Source organism: Merops nubicus, unplaced genomic scaffold (genome assembly GCF_000691845.1).
Source record: "Merops nubicus isolate BGI_N331 unplaced genomic scaffold, ASM69184v1 scaffold8804, whole genome shotgun sequence".
Lineage (NCBI taxonomy): Eukaryota > Metazoa > Chordata > Aves > Coraciiformes > Meropidae > Merops > Merops nubicus.
The window spans coordinates 1-25,472 of NW_008602269.1; the positions used below are offsets into that span (position 1 = coordinate 1).

Genomic DNA, 25,472 nt, shown 5'->3' on the forward strand with positions numbered 1-25,472 from the left:
CGGAGCTGTGTCCGCAGCGGTGGGGGCGGGCGTGCAGCCCCCTTGCTTAATTCCCTTGCAAATACCCACCCGTGGCTTGGTGTCCTTTCAGCGAAGGCAAGGGGTCAATTCCAGCCTAAATGCCGCTCTAGCCATTGTGTCAGTGACTGACGAGGTCATGGCAGAATTTCGTTTTGGGGCAGAATTTGAGTGAGACTAACAGCTTCTGAGGAAAGTATGGAGAGGAAGGAAGGTGGAAGAAGGCACCACGGTAATTACAGGGGAAGAGAATCGTTGTGAGGTCAGGGCTTAACAACAGAGTTAACGAGTTATAGAGGATTGTCCGTGCTGTTTTATCTCCCAGAATGTACAAAATATAAAGAGTAAATTAAGATTTTAAGTTCCTTCAGTATGCCCTGCAAAGATGCTTTGTGAAATGTATAGCTGCAGCAAGAGGAGCTGCTAACAAAATTACTTAAAAGTACCAGAAAGAGAGAAATCTGAGTTCAAGTCGGTTATTAAAGCAATACATTCTTAAGTTTGCACAATGCATCATGCTCCAGTTGAGGAGGTTCACCTGACCCACAAAGATAAATACAGCAGAAGAGCAACTTCCTTTAACTGCTGTGCAGCTTGCAGCACAGACCTAGTTTTTAACTGCAATTTAAGAATCTTGTTCAATTGTAGCTGCAGCATTATAAAACATGGCCCTGAAATCAGAACTAGCTGTAGATGTAGGACCCACAACTACCAACCGAGGTAAGACCTTGAACATCGTGGTTAATTGCCTTAAACTTCAGGGGGGGTGAATGTCTCTGTTTCTTTGATTATAGCAATCTGCTGAAGAGGTGGTGACTGAAACGCATCTGGAATCTTCTTGAATCTTCTGTTAACCCGATCTAATATCCTTGGGTGTTGCAAATGCACTTAGTGGAAAGAGATGGAAGCAATAATTTAGCAGCAATTTTTCAGACTTGCAGTTCTATGCATTTTGTTAGATTTTTGTGACAGACTATTTACAGTTGGAAAAAAAAAGTTCTGACGTTAGTTATCTTAAGCTCTTGTATACCCCTTTTGTGGAGCTTGCTCTCCAGACAAGGTGTATAACAGTAAGAGGCTTCCAGAGGAAGAGTAGTGAATGTTCCAGTTAATCTGCATTTCCAAGGAAGAACGGGTTACATTGGCAGTGTGATATTCAGTCTTCTGTTATTATTGTTTAACCTGGGCAAATACAGCCAGTGGAAAGGTTAAATTAGTTTACCAGTGATTGTATTCATTGTCATAAATTATATGACTATACATTTTCTACTTAAGGCAAATTGCTTTTTTAAACAATAGTAAAGGACAATAAAGCTGCTTGACTAGTTTTTGTGCAGTAAGCACTTCCTGCTCTTGGTGCCTATTGTTTCTGAAGTAAGCAATAAAATCTTGGCTGCTCTTCTTCATGTCATTTAAAAATCAGATATGGCTTTTTCAAATGCCACTGAGGCAGGACTTGCAATTACCACAGGTCTGGAAGGCATTTGGTGTGTTTGTACAGTCGCTTCACTTACTACTTATTTATTAAATGAACACAGCAAATACAGCCTCTCTTTGTGACATTTTAACAACTTGGGCAGCCAGAAAGAACTTCATAAAAAATCTGATCAGGGTTAGAGACCTCAAAAGTGGGAAAGTTCTACTACTTCATGAAAATTATGGCCTTGTAGAAAGGCTCTGCTGGTGCCCCTGCTGAAAAAGACAAAAATCACAAAATTTCAGGGAGGGTACTGAGATGGGGAGAGTCTTCAGACAGCTTGCCCACAAGGCATGCTTTTTGCTTCTTACTGCAGATGAGACAAACCAGTCAAGAGACGTGCTGCAGTAGCAGATGAAGCTCCAGTCAATCCTGATGTTCATAGAAACTCTTGCCACATTCATCATTTAAATTCTGAATAATCAGAGAAAGATGAGATCACTGTAGATGGATCTATTATCAGCAAGTGCTGAGCCCCAGCCCTCCTGGAGTTTCAGACATCCGGGTTATAAAATTTTCCGTTAGCACCATAGTTTCCTCACAAGGGGAGAAACTCCACCCCCTAACTATTGGTAAATTCAGTAGAATCTTCAAGTAGTTTCCCAACATTTCTGCTCAGTAGGTTCAAGTGTTACCATTTCATAAAGAGTACTTGCAGAGCTGTAAACTATATTTTGTATAGATACAAGATTTATTGCTACTGGCGATGTGCTGGCCAAGTTACAGCTCAACTCTCATCTGAATCCCCGGTACTGACGAAAGATCTCTGCCAAATGCTGCTGTGTGCTATTGTACAAGAGAATTAATAACTGTGTTACAGTGCAAAGTCTGATATCTGGGTTTAAACAGCTGACAGAGTCAACTTAATGTCACAACACAGGTTTTTATGCTGAATCAAAGACTGATTTCCCTTTGTCAACTTCATCGTTGTATGAGGACTGCAGAGGAGGGACACACTGGGAAACTTGCTTTTTCACAATGCCTCTGTAGTGTCTATTATTCCCTTTCTTCTTCCCTTTTCTCTGTTTAGCAGCTGTCAGCAGATGCATACTTCTTTATAAGCAAACTTGTCCTAGAAAACAGCCTGGAACCTCAGTGACTGTGCTTCAACACTACTTTAAGAGTCTCTGTTTTTCTTGAACCATTTTCACGTGTATGACATGCTTCCTGCTAATCTTGGGGATTTTTTTACTGTGAAGTTCTACTTTGAATGAACATTACTGTATTTTGGAGAGGGCTTTTGACACCCTATTTCTAAATGTATTTCTGCACGCCACACACTTGCACTGCTGGCCCTCCACTTGTGCAGGTAGCTACCAGCTGTCTGAACCAGAATTCCATTTGTCTTGCAAGTCAGTAGAAAAGTTCCCCCCACCCTCATCCTCTACCCCTATTGAATACATCCCTTAAGACTAGATCAATTAGTTTGTGTTTCTTGCCTACTATTTTCTTACCCATAAACTTCTGAGATTACCATTAAAATCTGCTTATCAGATGTTCCTATTTTGTTAGGTTCTGTTAAAACACTTTTTTTTTCGTCATTTACTCTCGTTTCAGTCCCTGCATGCTGCTCAGCTCGCTATAATCTAGCCCTGCTGGCCTTTTTTGGGTTCTTCCTCCTGTACGCGTTACGTGTGAACCTAAGTGTTGCTCTGGTGGATATGGTAGAACCTAACACAAGCTTAGCAAAGAATGCGACTGCCAACGTGTGCCCAGAGCATTCCTCCACTGTAAATGTTCCTCGCAACACAACGGTGAGGTCTCAAACATATTCTCCTCTACTGTGGTATGTAAAAGTGCTTTCGATAGAAGCCTGTGATGGATGACTCGTGCTTAGGTGGCAGGAGAACAGGCTGCTACTTACCAGATGGCCTTTTCAGTGGTTCTTTTAAAGCTGTTCTGAAAAATAATAGCCTTGAATGACGAGCTAATTTAGAAGTACTGTGCTCAGGGTCAGTTTTTTTACGTACATCCGTTCTGTGCTCTTCCTTACAAAATGGCTAATCTGACCTTGGAGATCTACTATGACTGACTGTGCTATATGCCCATGATCAACTGTTACTGTCATAGCTGCGTCAGAGCTCACATCACTGTCCGTATTTGTCTGTTCTTTGTACAGTACCAATGGCATGAAATTTCATTACAAATTAAAGTGTAATATTCTTCTCACTCCTTTGATCTCTTTCCTGGATCGTGATTTTTGTCTTTATATCCTTTATCTCTGACTTCCCTTCCAGTAATCCTTAAAATTATGTTTCTTAACTGAACTGTTGGATATGAAAAAATGCTTAAAAAAAAAAAATCAACTTTGTGAATTTGAACTTAAGTAGTTATCATCTTATAATTGCAGTTTATTGCTGAGCACTCCTGTTGTCTTCCCGCCTCCATTTTGTTTGCTTGTCTAAAGGTCATTTATTATTTAGCATGAGCAAGTTACAGCTGCAGAATTTATGGGAAGAAGATTCTCATCACTTCCATGAAATGTATGCTACTCGCTTAGATGCTTATAAATTGGGGTTTTGGAAGTGTTCCCAAACTTCAATTAATTGGGCAACAGTTCCTGTCTTCTTGCTGACTTCGTCTATAGCTTTAAGCTCCTCACCTCGATCACTTTTGCCTTTATTACTTTGCCTGCTAAACTCATCTTCCCTTTGTTGTGCTTAATGCATTCGTCCACCTAACCTTGGGAGACCTGCCTTTGGCTGCTCTCTTCCTTTATGTTAAATTTGAGCATCTGCCTCTCCTTGTTTGCTTTTGTGCACATAAATTTTCTGCAGGAAAAAGCCATTTTCTAGAGCGTGACAGAAAGTCCGCGCTGTGGTACAAAAGCAGAATTCCCAGTCACGGAGACTGCATAGTTTGTATCTGTGTCACCTAATCCAACTTGCTCACTTATCCCTCCAAAAGCGATAACTGCCTGAGTGCTTACATTTCACATTGTGATGATTTTCTTACTTGGGCTGGGTATATCTGGACAGACTGTAAACTACCTGAATTAGCTTTCAACACAACTTTAATTGCAGTATAGGTGTTTGTAGAGAAGGGAGACTCTAGGGACCAGGCCATGAAAGATTTGTAAATTAGGTGTAAAGGAATACGTGATGGACCAAAGTTGTATTAAAAATGGTCAGATAAACTGCTATTTTGAACTTAAAGCATTTTGTTTCTCTTTTTAGGGGGAGAAATATTCTTGGGATGCTGATACTCAGGGATGGATCCTTGGTTCTTTTTTCTATGGCTACATCATTACTCAGATCCCAGGAGGATATCTTGCAAGCAAAATTGGGGGGAAGCTGTTACTGGGGTTTGGCATCTTTGGTACCTCTGTATTCACCTTGCTTACTCCCCTAGCTGCAAATCTGGGAGTTGGCTATCTCATAGCTGTCAGAGCCTTGGAAGGACTGGGAGAGGTAATCCTTCTTCTCTATGTAACTTGAAAAATTATCTGAATAATTTATTAATAAAATTCTAGCAATGAGATGCTGTGGGTGTCAGTATGCTGGAGCAGTATATGGTTTGTTTCATGTTGAGTTGAATTTTCATTTTTTTTTTGAGTAATTAAAAAGTTTACCATATATTTCAGCCTAAAATTTTCAAATAAGAAAAAGGTTTTATTTGTAAGGACACTTGAGACAAAACTAGAGTTACCCCTTCTCATTTGTGAGAAACCAGGAGCTCGGAACAGTATTGTTTGTATTCTTGCAGCTTTTCCAATATATACAGATTCAAAACCAGGCAGAAATAATTCAGCCTCCTTACTCTCATGCCTTGCACACATTTTTAAAGTAGCTTCTTGTTTATCAAGAAACCACAACAGATTATAGTAATGCTTTTTAATGAAATATGCTTTGAAATGTGGTATGTTGAAGGAATTCTAAAATTGTTCCTTTTCAGCAGAACAAAATGTTGTTTTCTAGGGTGTTACCTTCCCAGCCATGCACTCGATGTGGTCGTCTTGGGCTCCTCCGCTGGAACGCAGCAAGCTCCTCAGTATTTCATATGCAGGTGAGAAATTCCCACGCTGATAATGGGATTATACATTTTTACTGCAGTGACAGGGAGGATTGACTTAAATCAAAGGGATTTATATTCTAAATTTTAATCAGCATTTAATCTGGGAAGCATAACGTTGAATTAAACCTTGGTTTGCATTCATTATCTTCATTTATTCATGGCTGTTATAGCACTGAGAAAAGGGAATGATCTGTAAGTAAGTATGAACTTCAGTGTGACTATGGTATAAAGCAGTGCACATAGTTACTGTGAAGCCGATTAATGGAAAATACTGTAAATAAAGGAGATATAAGGAACAAAAAAGCTGGGGCAGGATCACAGAATAGAGGTGTATGTTCAGTTATTGGGGGGTTTTTTAAGTGTTTTTTTGAGGAATTTGGTGTTCCCAAGGGCTCTGTTTTGGGGCTGGTTTTGTTTAAATATCTTTATCAATGGTCTGGATGAGGGGATTGAGGGCACCCTCAGCAAGTTTGCAGATGACACCAAATTGAGCAGGAGCGTAGATCTGCTCGAGGGTCAGGAGGCTCTGCAGAGGGATCTGGACAGGTTGGAACAATGAGCTGAGGTCAGTTGTATGAGGTTTAACAAGGCAAAATTCTGTGTCCTGCACTTGGGTCACAACAACCCCAGGCAAGGCTCCAGGCTTGGGGAGGAGTGGCTGGAAAGCTGCCTGGCAGAAAAGGACCTGGGGGTCCTGTTGGACAGCTGGCTGAACATGAGCCAGCAGTATGCCCAGGTGGCCAAGAAGGCCAACAGCATCCTGGCCTGGATCAGAGATAGAGTGGCCAGCAGGACTAGAGAAGTGATTGTGCCCCTGTACTCAGCACTGGTGAGGCTGCATGTTGAGTACTGTGTCCACTTTTGGGCACCACAACATAAGAAACACATTGAGGTGCTGGAAATGGCTAGAAATTGGCTCAAATTGTACCAGGGGAGGGTTAGGTTGGATATTAGGAAGGATTTCTTTACTGAAAGAGTGGTGAGGGATTGAACAGGCTGCCCAGGGAGGTGGTGGAGTCACCATCCCTGAAGGTGTTCAAAAAACGTGTAGACATGGCACTTCAGGACATGGTTTAGGGATCATGGTAATGTGGGTTGATGGCTGAACTTGATGATCTTTGAGGTCTTTTCTAACATTAATGTTTCGGTGATTCTGTGAACTCAAGGATGAAAATGTACATGGTCGCAGGTATTGCTGCAAGAGCTCCTTGTCAGAGTCCAATACTCCCTGACCAGATACTCTCAGACATTCTATTCTAGGTCTAATGTTTGATATCAGATTACTTGTTTGAAGATATTTGATCTTACACAGGACTTGTGATTTAGGAGAGTGATACAAAATATACTGAAAGCATGGCACAAATATAAGTTAACACTTAGAAAAATAGAGGATTTTCAGTACACATTTGTATTACTGTCTCTAATACGCTCACCATGATGATGCTGGGAAACCCTACCTGCCAGGAAGGAATACATGGGTTTGAGGGCAGCTCAAGTCTCTTAAATTCTGTTGTTAGTTGGTTAGTTTTTATCCTTTATGTTGGGCTGAGGCACATATTCACTCCCCTTACGCTGATCTGACTAACTTGGGGAGACAGTCACATGTTTAATGAACCAGGAGAGAAACATTAACACCACCAGCTGATCCACTCAACTGACAGATGTTTATCTAAAACAAAGGCCACCCTCTGGTCCCCTTTGTGATAAGATCAGCTTTCTTTGCAGCAGCTGTGGTCAGTCACACCCTGCATTATTCCCCCAGCTTCCTGGCACACAGTGCTCTTGCCCGTCTCCACTAAGCCTTCGTCTGGTTTAGGTGTCCATGGGTCAGTCACGTTGCTCAGTGCAGTATTTGTGGGGCAGGTAAGAAACACAGCTTTATAAATTTCATAGTCAAAATTTATATTATTTATTTGAGGGTGACAGGTTTTGCATTCACTTAGTGAACTAAATGGTTTGTGTTACTCATGTTAGTACTAATGCTGCTGCAGCTTTGTTATCCGGCCTGGGCTTCATCGAGAAGACAGGGCTACGCCATGTAAACTGTGGCTACAGGTTCTCAAGCAGCTCAGCCTCTCTGATGGCTCACTTGTGCCAACAGGAATAAAGTCTTAATCCTCCCTCGCATTTCTTCACTTCCCTCCTGACCAAGTGTCTCATTCTAGCCTTTGTGCTATTTCAGGCACTCACCAGACCCTTCCAAGAGCCACTTTAACCCACCTAACACAGTAAAAGGCTTTTTCTCTTTTTTTTTTTTTTTTTTCCTTTCTCCAGGAATGTTTTCTGTCCTATTAGTAAATTAAATCTGCTTTAAAAGAAGTTTGTGTGAGAGCCAGCACACAAGCTAAGCAGTTAGAGGAGAGAGTTGGGATTGACACCTGCTGCATTTAACAACTGGGAGCTTTTAAGTAACTCTCCTTTTGTATCTTGTGAAACTATATGTTAATGTACTAGTGAGAAGAGGCTGTGGCCTCAAACGTCCGGTTGTTAGCAGTCATGGATGGATAAGACATCTTTTGTAAACTTAGTGTTTCCTTTTTACTACATTTTCATGGCTGGCAGGCACGTGGTCTGTGGTTTATTTAATCATGATCATGTTGATTTTCTAAGAGAAGTGACTGAGGTTAAATGCAGTTTTTATTTTGATTTATATTTTGCATGACGTACGTGGTTTTGTTGTTCATGGCTGAATCTTTCTGCCTCAAAAATTACTGTATCCATGAAGATGGAATGTAGGCAGCCAGTGTATCAATGTAATCTAATGTTTTCTGAGTTGAGAGTAGTTTTGGAGAAGCGACGGTATAACTAACATTGAGACAAAGTCTACTATTTGTCATCTGTAGAGTTCCTAAGTATGTAAATAATATGGGTTGAGTTTCTGGTTTAGATTTGCAGCAGGGGGAACCTGCCATCCTTTGCAAAATGTATATTGAATTATAAACTCAGGAATAGAATCATAGAATGGCTTAGGTTGGAAGGGACCCTAGAGATCATCTCAGGCAACCTCCCTGCCATGGGCAGGGACGCCTCTCAACTAGACTAGGTTGCTCAAGGCCTCATCCAGCCTGGCCTTGAACCCCCCCAGTGTAGGGACATCCACAGCCTCTCTGGGCAATCTGTTCCAGAGTCTCACCACCCTTGTACTAAAGTTCTTCCTAAAGTCTAATCTAAACCTACTCTCCTTCAGTTTAAAACCATTTCTTCTTGTCCTGTCACTGGACACTCTTGTGAAGGTCCCTCTCCAGCCATCCTGCAGGTTCCCTTCAGCTGTTGGAAGGCAGTTAGAAGATCCCCCCTGGAGTTTTCTACAGGCTGAACAATCCCAGTGCCCTCAGCCTATCCTCATAGCAGAGATGCTCCAGCCCCCGGATCAAGTTTGTGGCCCTCCTCTGGACTCACTTGTATTTTATATGAATGTTTATAGTGTTCCTGTTTCGGTGGAGCTAGCAGGAGTTATGAAAAATGCATTGATGATATCAAATCAGAATACTGTCCCTCTTCCAAGTCTTTCTTTATACAGTGATCAGCTCTTTCTTGTTTTGCAGCCAGGCCAGCTGACCAGTTTGCATTGTTTTGGATATACTAGAGCCATAACTTTATTGGAGATGACTGTGCCAAGAATGCCTAACTTTCATGGCTTTTGCTTGTAATTTTGGATACTTCAGGCTTTGTGGCTCTGTTTACCTGGAGCTGCCAAAGCAGCTTATCGTCCCTGTGTTTGTCTAAGGTGAAATGCCAGCCTTCTAGTGGTGGTGTCAAATCTTCTCTGCATGATTTGTTACAGAAAAATAAAACAAAATAACTGAAATACCAGTTAAAGGAGTCTCTGAGAGATCTAATTCTTGTTTCTCCACTTTATTTTGCTTGTTTCTGGTAGGTGCACAGCTGGGAACTGTTGTCTCTCTACCACTATCAGGTTTAATTTGCTACTATATGAACTGGGCTTATGTGTTTTACATATTTGGTAAGTGGGTTGTTGTTTTTTAATTATTAAAAGTAAAATCTATTTTTTTTTTTAAAAGCATGATATGTTATAAGGCTTACTTTGAGTTTTAAAAATGTGTTTGACGTATAGGGTTGCTTTTTTTATTCTTCTTGGGAAATTAGAGATATTTAAAGCTAAGGAGATTGCTGTGCATGGCTATGTAAGCCTTGCTTACAGTGAGCAAAGCTATCTGAGTTGGACAAAAGCTGGTACAAGTCAAATGCTCTTAACTCTCCTGTTTGAAGTGTGAAATTGAGTTAATAACTTTAATCCCAGGAATAAATTTCTCCTATGAATAAAAGAACATGTGAAAAGTGACTGCTGCTTTTAACAGGAATTGTGGAAAAGCTCTCTAGCAGTCACAGGAACCCTGAAAGAATGTCCAAAATGCAAGGCATAATGTGTTTACTGTGATTTATATTCTAGAAGAAGCTCAGACATGGAAGATGTTTTCTAACAGCATGTCATAGGTCTAACTGATGCTTTCTACAGATCTATTTACACGTCTGAAACATTTCGTATTCTGCATGGGAAAGGCAGAATTAGAATAAAAGAGAAGGGTTGCACTTCTCTCAACAAAACCACCTCCAACTTTTATATAAACAAAAAGGGTTCAATATAAAGAATCAGACAAAATGAAATAATTAATTCTATACAAAAGTACAGCTGATACGGACTGCCTTTTGAAGAATTACCTTTTTCAAATAACAGTTCTGGGGTTTGGCTTAAGAAAAGGAGGACTGGTGCATCAGCCAAGCTTTGGGTAGTGATATTCTGTGTATGTGCGCAAGGTGTTTTTGTGATTAATGTGAATTTTAATTTCCTCTGGGTGAGCCATAGCCTTTGTGGCTGTTCCATGTGACTGATAAAAATAGTATGTCTGCGTATGCAACTTTCTTGCTGTGTAAGGCACTTCCAAGTGGAAGAAAAAAAAAAAAAACAAAAAAAAAACCATAACCAACTTTCCTGCTTGGTCCTCCTTACTGTACATTATCTCTAAATATGCATTGTTAAGCTACTTTGGGGAACTACTGTTTGGAGGTATGTTCTTTTTCATATCTTCACCAATGATCTGGATGAGGGGATCGAGGGCACTTTCATTACGTTTGCAGATGACACCAGGCTGGGCAGAAGTGTTGATGTCCTTGAGGGTAGGAAGGCTCTACAGAGGGATCTGGACAGGCTGGAACAATGGGCCAAGGTCAATGGGGTGAGGTTCAACAAGGCCAAGTGCCAGGTCCTGCATTTGGGTCACAACAATCCCAGGCAACATTCCGGGCTTGGGGAGGAGTGGCTGGAAACTGCCTGGCAGAAAAGGACCTGGGGGTGCTGGTGGACAGCTGGCTGAACATGAGCCAGCAGTGTGCCCAGGTGGCCAAGAAGGCCACCAGCACCCTGGCCTGGATCAGAGATAGTGTGGCCAGCAGGACTAGTGTAGTAATTATCCCCCTCTACTCAGCACTGGCAAGACTGCACATCAAATACTGTGTTCAGTTTTGGGCCCCTACAAGAAAGACATTGAGGTGCAGGAACATGTCTAGAGAAGGGAAACAAAGGTGGTGAAGGGTGTAGAGCTCAAATCTTACATGGAGTGGCTGAGAGAACTAGGACTGTTTAGTCTGGAGAAGAGGAAGCTGAAGGGAGACCTTATCGCCCTCTACAACTGCCTGAAAGGAGGTTATAGTGAAGTGGGGATCAGTCTCTTCTCCCAAGTAACAAGTGATAGGACAGGAGGAAATGGGCTCAAGTTGCACTAGGGGAGGTTTAGAATGGACATTAGGAATAATGCTTCACAAGAAGGGTTATCAAGCTCTGGTATAGGCTGCTCATGGAAGTGGTAGAGTTGCCATCCATGGAAGTATTTCAAAAGACATGTAGATGTGGTGCTTAGGGACATAGTTTAGTGGTGACCTGGCAGCACTGGTTTAACAGTTGGACTTGATGATCTTAAAGGTTACAACCAAAATGATTTCATGGTAAGTAGATACAATGTTAATGAACATTATTTTTTCTATTAGAGTATTTGGAAAAAAAAAAATCTAAATAAATCATCTGAGAGTGTTACTGACTTGATAAAATTGCTTATGGTTTTTATTTCTGTCTCTTCACCCATCTTTTCTCAACTATAGGTGCACTTGGTGTATTTTGGTTCTTCTTCTGGATGTGGTTGGTTAGTGATACACCAGAAACTCACAGGAGCATTTCACATGCTGAAAGAGAATATATACTCTCTTCTCTAAAAGATCAGGTACCTTTGGTATAGTTTTACTTCTGAGCATAAATCACAGATACTGTCAGAAACATCATGGTCTGCTGATGCCTAGAAAAACACCCTTAATCTGAGAGAGTGGCAGAATTTGTCAAACAAAATATGGTACAGCTGTAGAAGTGAGAAACAATCAGTAATTAAAGCATTTATAATAATAACTTCTGTCACAGACATTGTTGCAGTGCTTTTTAAATGAAAAGCTCAAGTCTGTCGCTGCTCTTAAAACTCGATCCATACCTGTATAATGTCCTTAAACTTTGCAATACAACATTTTACTTTTTTTTTTTTTAATGTGTCTTTTAGAGTAAGAAAGAGATTAGTTTGAGGAGAAAACATTTTGAAAATGCTAATGATCCAGTTCCTAAAGAATACATAAGAGTTTTTTGCTGTGCCTGGGGATATGTATTTACAGCCTGTGAAGTTGTCTGAGAGACCAAAGTTTTGGATTAAAAAAGGATTGAGTAGGAAAGATTCAGCCAAATAAACACATGAAGGGTTTATAATAAAAGTAGGAGGCAATAGATCTCAACGAGGGAAGGCATACTTTTTGAAATTCTGATTATGGAACATAATAGTAATTGGTTTACTTTGCAACAGTAAGCACCAGAGCAGTAAAATCCATTAGTGTACCTTCAGTGAGAACTGAACACAGTAATTTGTTCATTGCTGATGACTTGCATCTGTCAACTGAGACTCATTTTGTCCCCTTCAGAATGAATAATCAGTGTAGAGCTGGGTAGGATCAAAACACTGTATTTAGTAAATGTCCATATCAATGTCCTCAGCACTCTTTCTCTTTTTTCTGTCTCCTACTTGCTAGCTCTCTACTCAGAAGTCTGTTCCCTGGAGACCTATGCTGGCGTCCCTTCCACTCTGGGCTATCGTTGTGGCTCACTTCTCTTATAACTGGACTTTCTATACTCTCCTTACGCTCTTGCCCACATACATGAAGGAGATCCTGCGGTTTGATGCACAGGAGGTGAGATTAAACTGTAGTCATTGTCTTCTGAATTAAAGAAATTAAATATCTGTGATCTTCCCTGCTCTTTAGAATAACGAACCGGTTTAAGAACCTTGAAATGTAAATGCATAGCAGAGACATGGTGAAATAAATCTCCACAATTAAATGGATGCATCAAAAATGTTGCCTGCCTTGTAACTTCCACTTTTTTCAGGATTTACTTGACATTCAGCTTAATGCTAGCTTTCGAGCTCATTTTTATGGTTGAAGATTAAGTGCTCTGGTTTAAAACAATAACTAGAGAAAAAAATATTTGTCTGTTATATGGTTGTATGATTGCTTCAGATTTTATAGCTTGTTCTATGGCTTCTGAAATACTGTCTACTCCTTTATGAGTGAGCAAAGACAAGGAACATTTCCAGTTAAAGAAGAAAAATAAACCTATGGAAATCATTGGACAAGTGACATTTTAAAAAGAATTTTAAGGCAGGGTGGGAGGAGTGCTTCAGTCTTATTATATTTCTTTCCAGATGGTCTCTTTCTTTCCTTTCCTCAGTGAGCAGCAGAGGTAAAATACCTTTTTTCAGTAAATAGGATGGGGAAAAAAAACATAGACTTAAGGTTCAGATATAGGTCTTTTCAAGGAAATTTTTTTTAAAATGAAATTGTTTATCAGGGGAAAAATTATAGGGACAGGAGGGTGGAGTGTTCTCATTTGTAGCAATTACCTGACTCTACTGATCTTTCTTTAATGAGGAAGTTTCACTGATAGCATAGTTTACCTGGAGAAGCTGGTACAGCTCAAGTAATAAGGTGCTCAGAAATTTCAAGAAATTCAGCATAGACATTTCCTGTTTTAACATAGGAATGGGTTAGAGCAAAGTGAAGATGCTCATCCTGCAAGAAAGAGGTGATACTAGCAGTCTTGGGAGGAAAAGATGGGTAATCTCAGCATTAGAAGAGAAAGTTGCAGTAGGGCAAGTTACAGAATGGCTGAAAATAAAAACTAGCTGAAGCCACTGGTTTGGTTCCTTATTATGCTTCTTGAGGGAATACCTGTGTAAATATCTGTGAAAGTCATCTGCTAACACAGCCCTCAATTGCATGTGTTTTGTATTAAATGCTCACAGGTTCTACTGTGGAGTGGTTTCTTATGTCTCTGGGTCACGTTTCTTGGTTCTGGAATGACTTAGAATGCTGACTCTTGTGAACATTAGAAAAAAAGAAGCTTGCATGATGTTGTTGGACTAACTTTGTTGCCACACATGTAGGTGAAAATTGCATTGCTGTTTAAAATACTTTACAGTTACTAATGTCTAGTCCAGTAGTTCCCATCCTATAATAAAGATATTGGTTAAAAATAATACGGTGTCTTTGAACAGTGTTTAAAAAGAAGTTGTTTGGGTTTTATTACTATCTTGTATTTTTCAAAATTTTATTCACTAGTTTTGAAAGCTGAGCATTGAAACCCAACAGGCAGCATGTTTGTGTGCTGATAGAGTGGATTTCAAATGGGGATGTATTTCTGATCTTCCTTCAGATGAAATTTCCTAGGGAAGCTTTTACTGCTTCCTTGACAAATGTACATTTTATAATAGTGTGTAAACATTAGAGTATTTCTATCCAATAGCTATCCAAATACTGACTTTTAATCACAGATTAGGTCAAATTATAGCTCTGTTATCATTAATTATCCATAGTTGTATGGACAGGCTGTAAACTTATGCAGCTTAGTAGTACCTTTTATTTCCCATTACCAGAAAAACATGCAGAATTCTAAACAGCTCTTGTTTAAAGTAATGAGAGTTAACAGGTGACTTCAGCGTAGGTAGTGTCAGGTCCTGAATAACAGCCTTGCTTTGGTATCATAGGATGATGTCCAGCCTGCATCCAATGAAAGTCCTAGTCCTGTATCTTGTCTGTGATTACAGCCAGCATCGTTAGATATACCACCAGATAGACACAGCATAATGTATTGTTGAAATGTTACAGTAGTATAGAACCCTGAGGTTCCATACAGCTTTTAAAATTATGAATGATATTTACGGTTGATAGCTTGTTATACTTGTTATATTATACTTGTTATATTTCTGGAAACTTGCATGATCGAGTTAATGTCCACAAGATAACTTCATGTATAGTTTCCTTTCTCCTGCACCCAGTTGCTAATTTTAAACCTTTTAGTTCGTGGTCTGGCTGCACTGGTAGTTAGGGATAGTCATGCAGTGGAGAGTTTTCATATTGGTAACTTTAAAATGCTTTGTTTTTTCTATCCCTAGGTTTATCTCTTACAGTAATACGAACGATAGTGATGTGGATGGATCATTTTGACACCTGATGCAGTCTCTGTTAATGCTCTAGCACAAGTCGTTCTTCAGCATATTGAATTGTCCTTTCAGTATTTTAAGTGTCTTTTTTTTTTTATCTCCTTAACAGAATGGGTTTTTATCTGCCCTACCTTATTTTGGCTGCTGGTTATGTATAATTCTGTCGGGGCAAATTGCTGATTATTTACGGGAAAAACAGAACTTCTCCACTGTTTGTGTTCGCAAATGTTTTACCCTAATAGGTAGGTGTAAGCATCATCTCTCTTTGGAATGTATCATGGTGTCCATCTGGGAAAAATGAAGGGTTTGAGAAACTAGTGTGACATTCTGCTGTGAGATTAGGCAGGATTGTGCATGGTTTTAGAGACGCAGCTTTATTTGTATGTAAATTTGTCAAGAGTAAATCCTACCTTTTTCCATTAAAAAAGTAGGCCTGTTGGGTAAGAGAAAGATAAGAGATTGCCAAAAGCTTAGCTTAGGTCAAGGTACATCCTTTTCACCATAACCTGATTAAATAAATGGTCAGGTAGAATCACCATTAAAGTGGTGAGAATTTCTTGAGAAAATGATACCTTGTGAATGGCTTTTTCAAATTGAGATGGGATATTGTTCTGCATGAGCCTATTCCTAGCCAAGTGTTGTTAAGCGTTTTGTTTTAAGACCTAAGTAACTGAATAGGAATACCCTTGCAAAATTCACAGGTGCTACCAAGGTAGGAACACCAAATAAAATAAAAAATGGTCTTGACTAATTGGGAGGAGAGATGATCTGAAAAGGCCAAGAGATCAACAAGGTCAGGTTTTAATGAATACAGGTAAAAGGCTGTATTTAGAAGGGAGATGATTGCTGATTAAAAGAGGGGGCAGGGGAAAGAAGGAAGAAGAAAGGGAAAAAACAAAAAAAAAAAAACAAAAAAGGGGGGGGGGATTTGGCACAGGATCCACAAACAAGTTGCAGCTTGCTTGATTTATGCCCAACCTCACTGCTTTCTCAATTCTGCTTATTTGCTTTCTTTAAAGCAGCTCTTATAATGAACACTCAAGCTTTTTTTTTTTTTTTTTTAATTTTAAGACTACACCATTTTGGTGATCCAGTTTACTGCAGGGTCTCAAACCCAAGTATGGACGGCTGAGGGGGAAACATGTTGTTGTCTTAGGAAAAGCAGGACTATTAGGTTGGCTTCATCAACAAAACATGTGCTTGGAGCTGTTTACAGAGATCATGATGGGGTCATGTGAATGGGCTCTGGTTCTGGGAAATGGGTACCCTGTTGACTGCAGAGAGGAAGCAGCATGCACTAGCTCGTGATGGCTGCTCAGCTATTCACAGTACCTAGTGCAGCATCTCTGAAGCTAGCTTGGGATCTCTACATTGTACAGCAGGCTCCAGTGTAGATATACCAAAAGTTCAGATCTTGTTAACATTAAATAACTCTTTCTAAAAGTTGCCTCCAGGAGAAATAAGCATATATATATATATATATATATGTATGTATTTTTATGAACCCTTCCAGCTGCAGCTGACATGCAGAAGTCAGTGGTTGTTCCTGATACCTGGAAAGTTAAATGGGGATAATTTCTTTGCACCACACTGTTCACCAGTGTCAGTGTGGCTTTTATTATTTTTATAACAATAGATAAAATTAATTTGTGAAACCACTTTCAATATCTGTTGATTTTTTTTTTTTTTTTTTTGGTCTCCTGGAAGTTCTGTTCTTTGCAGCTAGAGTGGGATTTTTCTGGTCTGGCTGTTTGCTGAGGCAGCTCCAGGTTTGCAACCCACCTGCTCTTCCTTGCAGTCCCCCTGTAAGGCATGTAGTGCAGTGCTGGACTCTGTACGCTAGGTGGTGGTGGAAGCTGTATGGGAAATGTACACACAGCTTAGAGCCTCTTCAAGTCTCCCCCGTTCAAAGTCCGTTGATTCTAAAATTCCTGTCTTTCAGGAATGATTGGACCTGCGGTGTTCTTAGTAGCAGCTGGATTCATTGGCTGTAACTACGAACTGGCTGTTGCGTTCGTGACCATATCGACCACGCTGGGAGGATTTTGTACATCTGGCTACAGTATCAACCATCTGGACATAGCACCTTCGTAAGTATTGCTGAAGCTATTGTTAGTGCACATGACACATTTATAACCACTTTTTTTTTTTTAGTTGCTGTTGTGCCCTGGGAGATTTAGCTATGGCCATGTGCTGCACAGTCCTAGAATGCAAATACTGGCAGTGACTCAGGCTAACAGTATTAAGCACTTTATTTGCAAAAAGTACAAGATCAGAAGAGGCTATAATATGAACAATAGTTTAGAGTAATTCCATTTTTGATCCTACAGTAATAAATTATATAATTCCTGTAATAATATTTACTAGATTTTTGTCCTGTTGGATTCGTGACATTGATACGAAAGTATTTTTGGAACAGCACAATACAATTAAGTGTTTCAGTCTCTTAAACTTTCCCATCAGAGCTATCAACCTTTTGCAGGACAATTACCATATTTAAGCACTGTGATACAGGCAAATTATTTGAATTTGAAAAACAGTCTGTACACTGGTATCAAAATCTTGCTATGAGTAGGTGACCTGTTACCAGTAGGTGATGAATCAGACACATATAATTGCTTTTAAATTACTGACTTTTAAGAATGAGAAGTTAAGACTTCAGGGTGCAATTTCTGCAGTGTGTTACAAATTCAGAATCTATCAGATCCATCAGTTTCTGAAGAAGAGTGTGGATGTATGTGAATTAGTTTGAAAGTCCACATAAGCATTCTTAGCAGTGGTAAAAGTCAAGTACTTTGCTTTGTCATACATTTACCTGTTTGTGGTAGCACTTAGGTATAAGCAGGGTCAAGTGACTTAATGACCAAAGAAGAGAGCATTTCTGTACTGACGCATGAAATGAAATGAGCAAGTTAAGAGGGGAGAAAAAACCCACAATATTTTGTAGAAATGTTACCTAGAACAAAATTGTTATGATCCAGACAACTTATATGGGAAGCCTTGGTTCTAAATTGAAGATGGTATCCAGGCTTAGGCAATTGGAAGGATGGTGGTCATGTGCACAGTGATACACAACATGCTTTGAACTGATGGATGGATATGAAATAGTGGGAGCCAAATTAATCTTGGCAGATGAGATTAGGTAGCAAGCAATAGAGAAAGTGTCATTGACCAGCTATAAACAGCTTGTACTATGAATTGAATATGAAAGTAAGAATAGTTTCTGTGATGCACTTTGTTTGCAATCGAGAAGAATTACAACTAGAAGATGTAGTTAAAGTAGTACATTTGGGGTATTATGGGGCCATTATACAACTTCTGTTTCAAGCTTAGCTTTGCAGAACTACAACAGTTAGTTTCCTAAAATTGTAAAACATTGGCTAGGAGTTACTTTATGTCTCTGTGCTTAAAAATACAAAACATAAGCTTTAATATCAATAGACATTACTACTGTTAGCTACTTAGTGGCAGAACTTGTATATCTGTGCAGTTTTGATCTCCCTTCTTTTTCTCAGTTTATCACAAATAAGTTTTTGTGTCATTTTTGTAATATTCCTCTGGACAGGAACTTTTCTTCACTCAGTGCACAGGATGGATCCTGCTTTAGAAATGACTGAGCATGGTATAGAGAGGGAGACTGGTATTCGTTTCTAAACCTTCTACCTCATAGCTGGAGTAGTTAGAGAGCACATAATGGCTGAGGCAAGGAATTCCAGGAGAAAAGAAGGGTCATGTTTAAGGTAGCTATACATTGCTCTTGGGAGTTCAGTCCTTTTAGTGCTCTGTCACAGATTTTGCATGTGGTGAGTTAGTTGGATCAAATTCTGTCTAGTGTGTTCAGCTGTGAGGACTGTGTCCATACCCTCTGGCTTCAGGAATCTGCACTCTTAAGAGTTCTTCAGTTACCAACAGTGATGGGAACTTCTTGAGGCTGGTTCAGACTACTGTAATATTTAAAGGGAGTCTGCAGAAGCTGGAGTCCAAACTTAAACATATCAGCTGAGAACCTAATATTGGATCCAGTGAGACTGATTGAGGCCTAGCTTGATTTGTGGCTTGGTTTTGCATGCCTCTTCAAACTGTTAAGTTCTGGTTTGTAAAAATGATATTACTTAGACTGCAGACAGAAGTCAGTGGAGCTGTGCTTTGAGTATATGAACAATGCTGTTAAACACTCTCAAAATGAGATACTGAGGATCTCAAATCAAGCATGCAGTAGGCATATACATTCTTGGCCTATGTTTTCATTTCCTATGTATCAGATGGATTTCACACTGTCACCTTCATCTCTCAAGAGTATGTGAAAATAAACTAATACTGTGAAGAATTCTACTGGAAAGCATTAGGGATGATTAAAATTCTGCTTGCAACAGCTGAATAGCACGAAGTAAGCGAGGCCTGGCCCCATGCATTGAGCAAGCGAACTGAAACAACATATTAAATGGCGCTCATTAAGTGAGTGCAATTCATGCTGTCCACTGAGTGCAGCAGAGCTGTCAGAAAGGAAATCACACAACTGCAGCGTGTGCCTCTGTGAGGTATCTGCACAAAGAACTTAGGCATGCAGGTGACAGCTGAGGTTTCCAGAACTAGGATGTTGTGTGTTTTCTAATTTGAGAGATACTTCACTTTGCATTTTGAATGTGTTTCTTTCAAGGGGGAATTTTTATATGGCAGTATACAGAGTATTTTAGGTGTTGAAAAAAGCCATAAGAAAAATAATCACGTGGCATAACGTTGATGTGTGTTAGAAGGCATAATTAGATTCACCACCTGAACTACTGCTGATCTTCTGGCCAAATCCCACTCTGTTCTTACCCTAAAAAAGTCCTGCTTTTATTCCCTTTGCATTTAAACCATGCAAGTTCCTCTAGCCCTTCTTTCCTCTCATATAGGCTGAAGGGAGCATACTGATTTTGAGTGCAGGAGAGGCAGGTGTCTTGCTGATAGTTCAGGAACTTTGGCCTGGCATTGCCTCTAGAGACTAATGGCTGCATATGTGGGAAAACTCCTGGATGGGAACATGCTGGATGCTGGTTTATTGAAATCACTGAGTCTATTCAGCACATGGATGCTTTAATCCAGGGTAAATCTATCCAAGTGGAGACAGAGAAGGAAAAGGGCCTAACTTGTAACAAAGGTTGTAGAAAAAAAAAATTTATTTGAATACAGAAATATAAAAACTTCTAAGGTGAGAGGAAAAAAGTCTTTTTTTGCCCCTACTTAACTTTTTGCAACTATCTGAACTTTGTTGGATGAAATAGCCAAGGCAGATGTTCACAATTTCAAGGAAATTCTTGACATAACTGTAGAAATCTTAAAATGAGGTCTGCATAAAATTGTGAAGGAAACCTCCGTTAAGAGTTTAACCAGAGCTCAACTTTTGTTTTAATGTACTAAAGAATGTTAGAATAACCAAATTGATTCAAAGCAGTTTCAAAATGCACTTATTTGTCACAATTTTAATGGGTTAAAAGTATGTTGACTAAAATGGCAAAGGGTCCCTCATTGCTACTAAAACTTGCATTATACCAAAGAAATTATGATTATATTCACAGGAAAAAGTCGGTGAAAATACTGATACTGAAGGTAAAACAATATTTGCTATGTTTTTTTGTTTCTTATACGTATTTATTATGCCATTAGTGTATTGAATTGGGGGATTCAGGGATGGGAGAGAGACAAGATTGTTCTTGTGGGGAACATATTCTATTCTAGCTCTTTAGATCTACATCAATACGTTGCCACAATTAGTATTTTTACTATTGTTGTTACCATAATCTCTCATAATATCTTGGTGGCTCTATTATACACTAAACACTTTACACATCTGGTTTTTTTTACTCTTGATTTTACTACTTAATTGCCCTGCAAGTTGATTTGTGTTTAGTTATCCCCACTGTGCCACCAGAACCTGACCAACAGCACACTCTTGGTCTTGCTCTACAAACATGTCACATTTTGCTTTCCCATTTTGCACGGGAGTCTCCGCTGTGCTGAGGGAGTGGCACAGCCATTATCTGCATCAAACAGTGAGCTTTATCTAGAATTCAACTTATGTCAGAAACACTGGGCATAACCAGGGGCATTTAGCCAGCAATTGATTGCCAAAGGTCTTTGGTGACCAGGGAAACTATTGCACTATGTTTAGTTTTGAAAGCTTCTGGTAGCAGTATTGTAGTTCTTAAACATGTTGAAGACAAAATGCATTTGGTTCTATTTAAAGGCTTTAAATGGAGTTTTGCTGTATGTGCTTATCTGCCTAAGGGAAACTTCTCATGTTCAGATTCATAAAAGCCTATTAATTCTTAAATATTTCCCGAGATAAGAAGACTACATGCTACATTCATAAGAAATAAGAATAATTTTAATTAAGGCATTTGAGTTCTATCTAAAATACATTGCCATGCCTTAAACTGATACGTAGTGCTGACTTTCAAGAAAAATTCAACTAGTAGGCTAGGTAATTTGTTCTCTTTCTCAGGAAAAAATACATTTCTCTGTCATTGGACTGGATACACATATCACAACCTTTTATATCAATGCTCTATAGTCAAATTCTTCTGTTTATCTAAATAAAATGTCAAAGCTATGCATTTTTTAGAGCTGAAGCTATATTTCTGTTATGTTAAAAATCAGTGAGGACATAATTTCGCTCTGCTAAACAGCCTAAAATGATAACTGGGAGGTAACTGCTTTCTCCTGTGGTAAACTGCAACTTTTAGTGCTTTGTATGATTCTCCATCCAGCAAATCGACCTTGAAAATCTGAACTGCAGGGACCCGTGCCCTGGTGGTTGGAAGGTTGAGCTCTGCTGTAGAATGTCTAGCTCTTATTTCTCCTCAGTCCCTCTCACAAGTCTGCACTTGTGGTACAGTTTCAAACACGATATTTCACTATTGCAACACTCCTATGAGAGAGATCTTCAATTGTCTAGACATGAGGTGCTGACACTTGGGTATTACAGAAGTTACCAGCTTTTCCCAGCTGGTGCGTATGCATTTACAGCCACGGGTGCATGTGCATGCACGTGTGTGAGCGAGCAACATGTCCATGGACCAGGAAGCCTCCCAGTGGAGCTGCAGCAATGGCAGCCAGCAGGGCTGGTTACATCAGACTCATTTCCCATTGGCTTTGACCCACAAAAAGCTGAAGGGAAGGACTTGCTGCAGAGCTCTGAACTCAGGTCTGTGGAACATAGGCTCTGTAGTGTAAGTGGGGATGTCCATCCATGCTGGTGATATTGCCTTCCTGGCAGATCAGGAATGATACCTCAGTCAACTCTCACTGTTGCCAGACAGTACTCTCTCATAGTCCTTGTCGTCTTTCCACTTCAAGACACGACATGTTTCTGTTCTAACTTCTCTGATGGATCTATTCCAGACAGTTTAGTTGTGACTTAGCAAAGGGGCTGTGGGTTTGAATTATGGATCCTGAGCAAAGCCGTGAGTAATTTAAGTTAAATTCCATAACTAGACTCTGAAAAATAGAGCCATATAGAATCATTGAGGTTGTTAAGGACCTTTAAGATCATCAAGTCCAATCATTGATCTAACACTGCCAAGTCCACCATTAAACCATGTCTCTAAAAACGTATGTACCAAATTGTCAGTAAGTTGCTACTAAAATAAAAGCAAGCTATTGCCACTGGAATATTTGTGTTTTAATTTGTCTGTGTGATCAAGATGAGGCCTATGTGATCAGGTTAGGCAAAATTGTTGCCATGACTCAGGATAAGTTAATAAGAAGTGTTAACAATTTCTCTTGTAGGTATGCTGGAATTCTTCTTGGGATTACAAATTCTTTTGCTACTATCCCAGGAATGGTGGGGCCAGTTATTGCCAAGAACCTCACTCATAATGTAAGTTTGGTTACTGTTTTTCAGTTGTTATATTTTTATCTCAACTGAATGGAAATTCTGTCTTCCCCAATAGCCAGTTGCTAAATGAAATCTAGGTTATACATATAAGTTATACTGTTTCATTGATGTTAATGACTTGATTCCTAGCCTTTATTCTTCTGATCCTGGTCAGGAAAATAAAGGTAAAATTGAAGACCTGTGTAGGTCTTCAAAATTTTAGTGACTCATTCCTTATATTCTCTAGGAATAAAATGTATTAATTTTTATTACGGTAAAACACTGTTAAGATGCCAGTTAGATAAGACAGTTGTGGTATTATTCTAGTAAATTAAGGCAAGTTCTTACTTGTTTGTTTATTTTTTTAAATTAGTCTCTGATGTGAGTTGTTGCGTTATAAGGTCAGCAGCTGTCAGATGAGTGAGAAACTAGATTCACTTGTGTGGTTTTTATAATGCATCCCTCTGTAAGTACATTACAGGATTAGGACATTCTAAGCTGAGTTAGTTTCACAAGACACCTAAATTGTACAGTGGTAGATTTGACTTCCAACATAGTTTATTCTAAAATCTTGTAAGAAAGGAAGATGGGAGGAGTTAAGTTTATTGATACCATTCAATATTTGGAGTTGGTGATCGCTCCAATAATTTCCTTAAAAATAATATTAAAATATTCATTAATACATTAATCCAAACAAATTACCTCTTTCGCACATCTTAACGGATGGGATTGTGGTTGGGTTGGGTTTTTAGCCCATATTAATGCACTGTTCTGGTATTTTTCTGTTTTTGTAGTGAGATTGTTTAAAGATTTGTAACAGTAGTCATCTGGAACTAAAAACAATAAAAGAAAAAAAGGAAAAAAAAGACAGTCTTAAGACATCTACAGATACTCTTATCCATTTGAAAAGAAAAGAAGGGGAATAAAAAAACAACTCACCAAATAAATCACAGTTCTTTGCTATCTGTGTCTTAATGCCTTTCTTAAATACCAGCATTTAGAGGATTCCTCTTGGAATCTCAGAAAATAGAGCTACCTTCTTTGGGCTGAAAAGCCTATGATACTGGCATATCCACATAGTAATCCTTAAAAATATCTTACAGCACAGTGCAGAGCACTTCAGCTCTTGGATCATTTGACTTGAAAGCAAGGTAGGGTTTCCCCTTCCAGTAACATTCTGGGTTTGTGTAGGTTTGGTGCAAACGTGAGTTTTCATATGAATGTTCTGCATCTCAGGTGGAAAACTGATCCAGGTAGTCTAATGCAGTTCTGATAGCACTGTGTCAGCTGTATTATTTCACTGAAGTTGACTGTACTGATGACTTGATCTTTCCTGTTTGTAATGCTTTTACATTGCTATTAAATCTTGCTGAACAGCATTTACATTTAAATAGGCAAGTCACCTAGCATTGGTTTTAAAATTACATTTTCTTATGTGCAAACTAACAGCGTTTTTTTTCCCCTCCTTTTGACAGAACACTGTGGGAGAATGGCAGACTGTTTTCTATATTGCTGCTTCTATTAATCTATTTGGAGCAATTTTCTTTGCATTATTTGCAAGTGGAGAAGTTCAGGACTGGGCAGTCAGTGGATATCACTTGCACAGAAACTGAAGGAGATGTTGAAATACCAAAGCTGTGCTGAATCCCAATGTGCTGTAATTGTGTGACCAGAAAAGTGCCTTCCCTACTGATGCCTAGGAGTCTTCAGAGCTTTTCAGTTAAACTATTTTATCTGTATATCTTTTGTACTTAAAATCATTTGACAGCATATGTGTGCTATTTCCTAACAAGAAACTACTTGGATTAAATACAATAATTTCATGCTAGGACTTGATATCAACTATGTGATCAGAGACAGCATTTTAAATTGGTGTGCTAGGCTCCAATTCTTTCCAGTTTTTAATTAACATTTTCTGAATTAATGAGTAGGCAGATGTTTGTTGATACTGAAATGAGAGGAAAAACCAAAGTGATTATGTAGAACCGTAAGGAGGAATGGCATGCAAAGAATTGTATCCAAAAAGTGTTTTGATTTCCATGATGAGAGTAATAGTTTTTTGCTTTTTTAAAGTCTAGAAAAGCTCTAGTTTTCTACAATCTTTTGTAATGCTTTTATTTTGTCAGTGTTCTAATTGATGTCTGAGAAATGCACAGAAGCTCTTACTCAGTTCTACGCACAAGGTTTCAATAGCTAAACATTCCCTGTTTCATGAATAGAGCTTCATAACTGATACAGAGCAATGAGGAAGTGAAACGTGCCGTTGTGACTGACAGAATAAGCCATGTGTTACTGTGCTCTGTGGTGCAGGGTTTTTTTAAATAAGCCTTATTTTGATTCATCTGTGCAAAGCAGCAGCAGTGCAGCTCTGTGGTTTAAATCTAGGCAGTGTGCAAGAGTGAACTAGAAATAGAATATCTGTGTGCATAGCTTAAAATAACTTTACAGTTTGATAGGTTCATTTTTTGTCTCTAGAGGGATGCAGTGGAACGCTTTCCTCTTGCTTGTAGATATGTTTGTCAGCTTGTCAGTGTAAATGCAATAAAATAAGGCCAGTGTAGGG

General features: G+C 39.2%; 1 protein-coding gene across 1 annotated transcript; it reads left to right on the forward strand.

Moving 5' to 3' along the window:
• Positions 1-683: 683 nt before the first annotated feature.
• On the forward strand, positions 684-24,906 carry SLC17A5 (solute carrier family 17 (acidic sugar transporter), member 5). The gene is made up of 11 exons (XM_008938300.1): positions 684-738; positions 3,053-3,249; positions 4,672-4,905; positions 5,413-5,500; positions 9,387-9,473; positions 11,624-11,742; positions 12,584-12,742; positions 15,161-15,293; positions 16,994-17,141; positions 22,822-22,912; positions 24,385-24,906. The coding sequence occupies exons 1-11, from the start codon at positions 684-686 to the stop codon at positions 24,520-24,522; spliced, it is 1,449 nt and encodes a 482-aa protein (XP_008936548.1). The 3' UTR covers positions 24,523-24,906.
• The last annotated feature ends 566 nt before the right edge of the window (positions 24,907-25,472 follow it).

Excerpts from the sequence above, each read along its gene's own strand:
- SLC17A5 (XM_008938300.1), top strand. The coding sequence starts at position 684 with ATGGCCCTGAAATCAGAACTAGCTGTAGATGTAGGACCCACAACTACC. Across the intron at positions 4,906-5,412 it reads CCTTGGAAGGACTGGGAGAG|GGTGTTACCTTCCCAGCCAT; the intron begins GTAATCCTTCTT and ends GTTGTTTTCTAG. Across the intron at positions 11,743-12,583 it reads TCTCTTCTCTAAAAGATCAG|CTCTCTACTCAGAAGTCTGT; the intron begins GTACCTTTGGTA and ends CCTACTTGCTAG.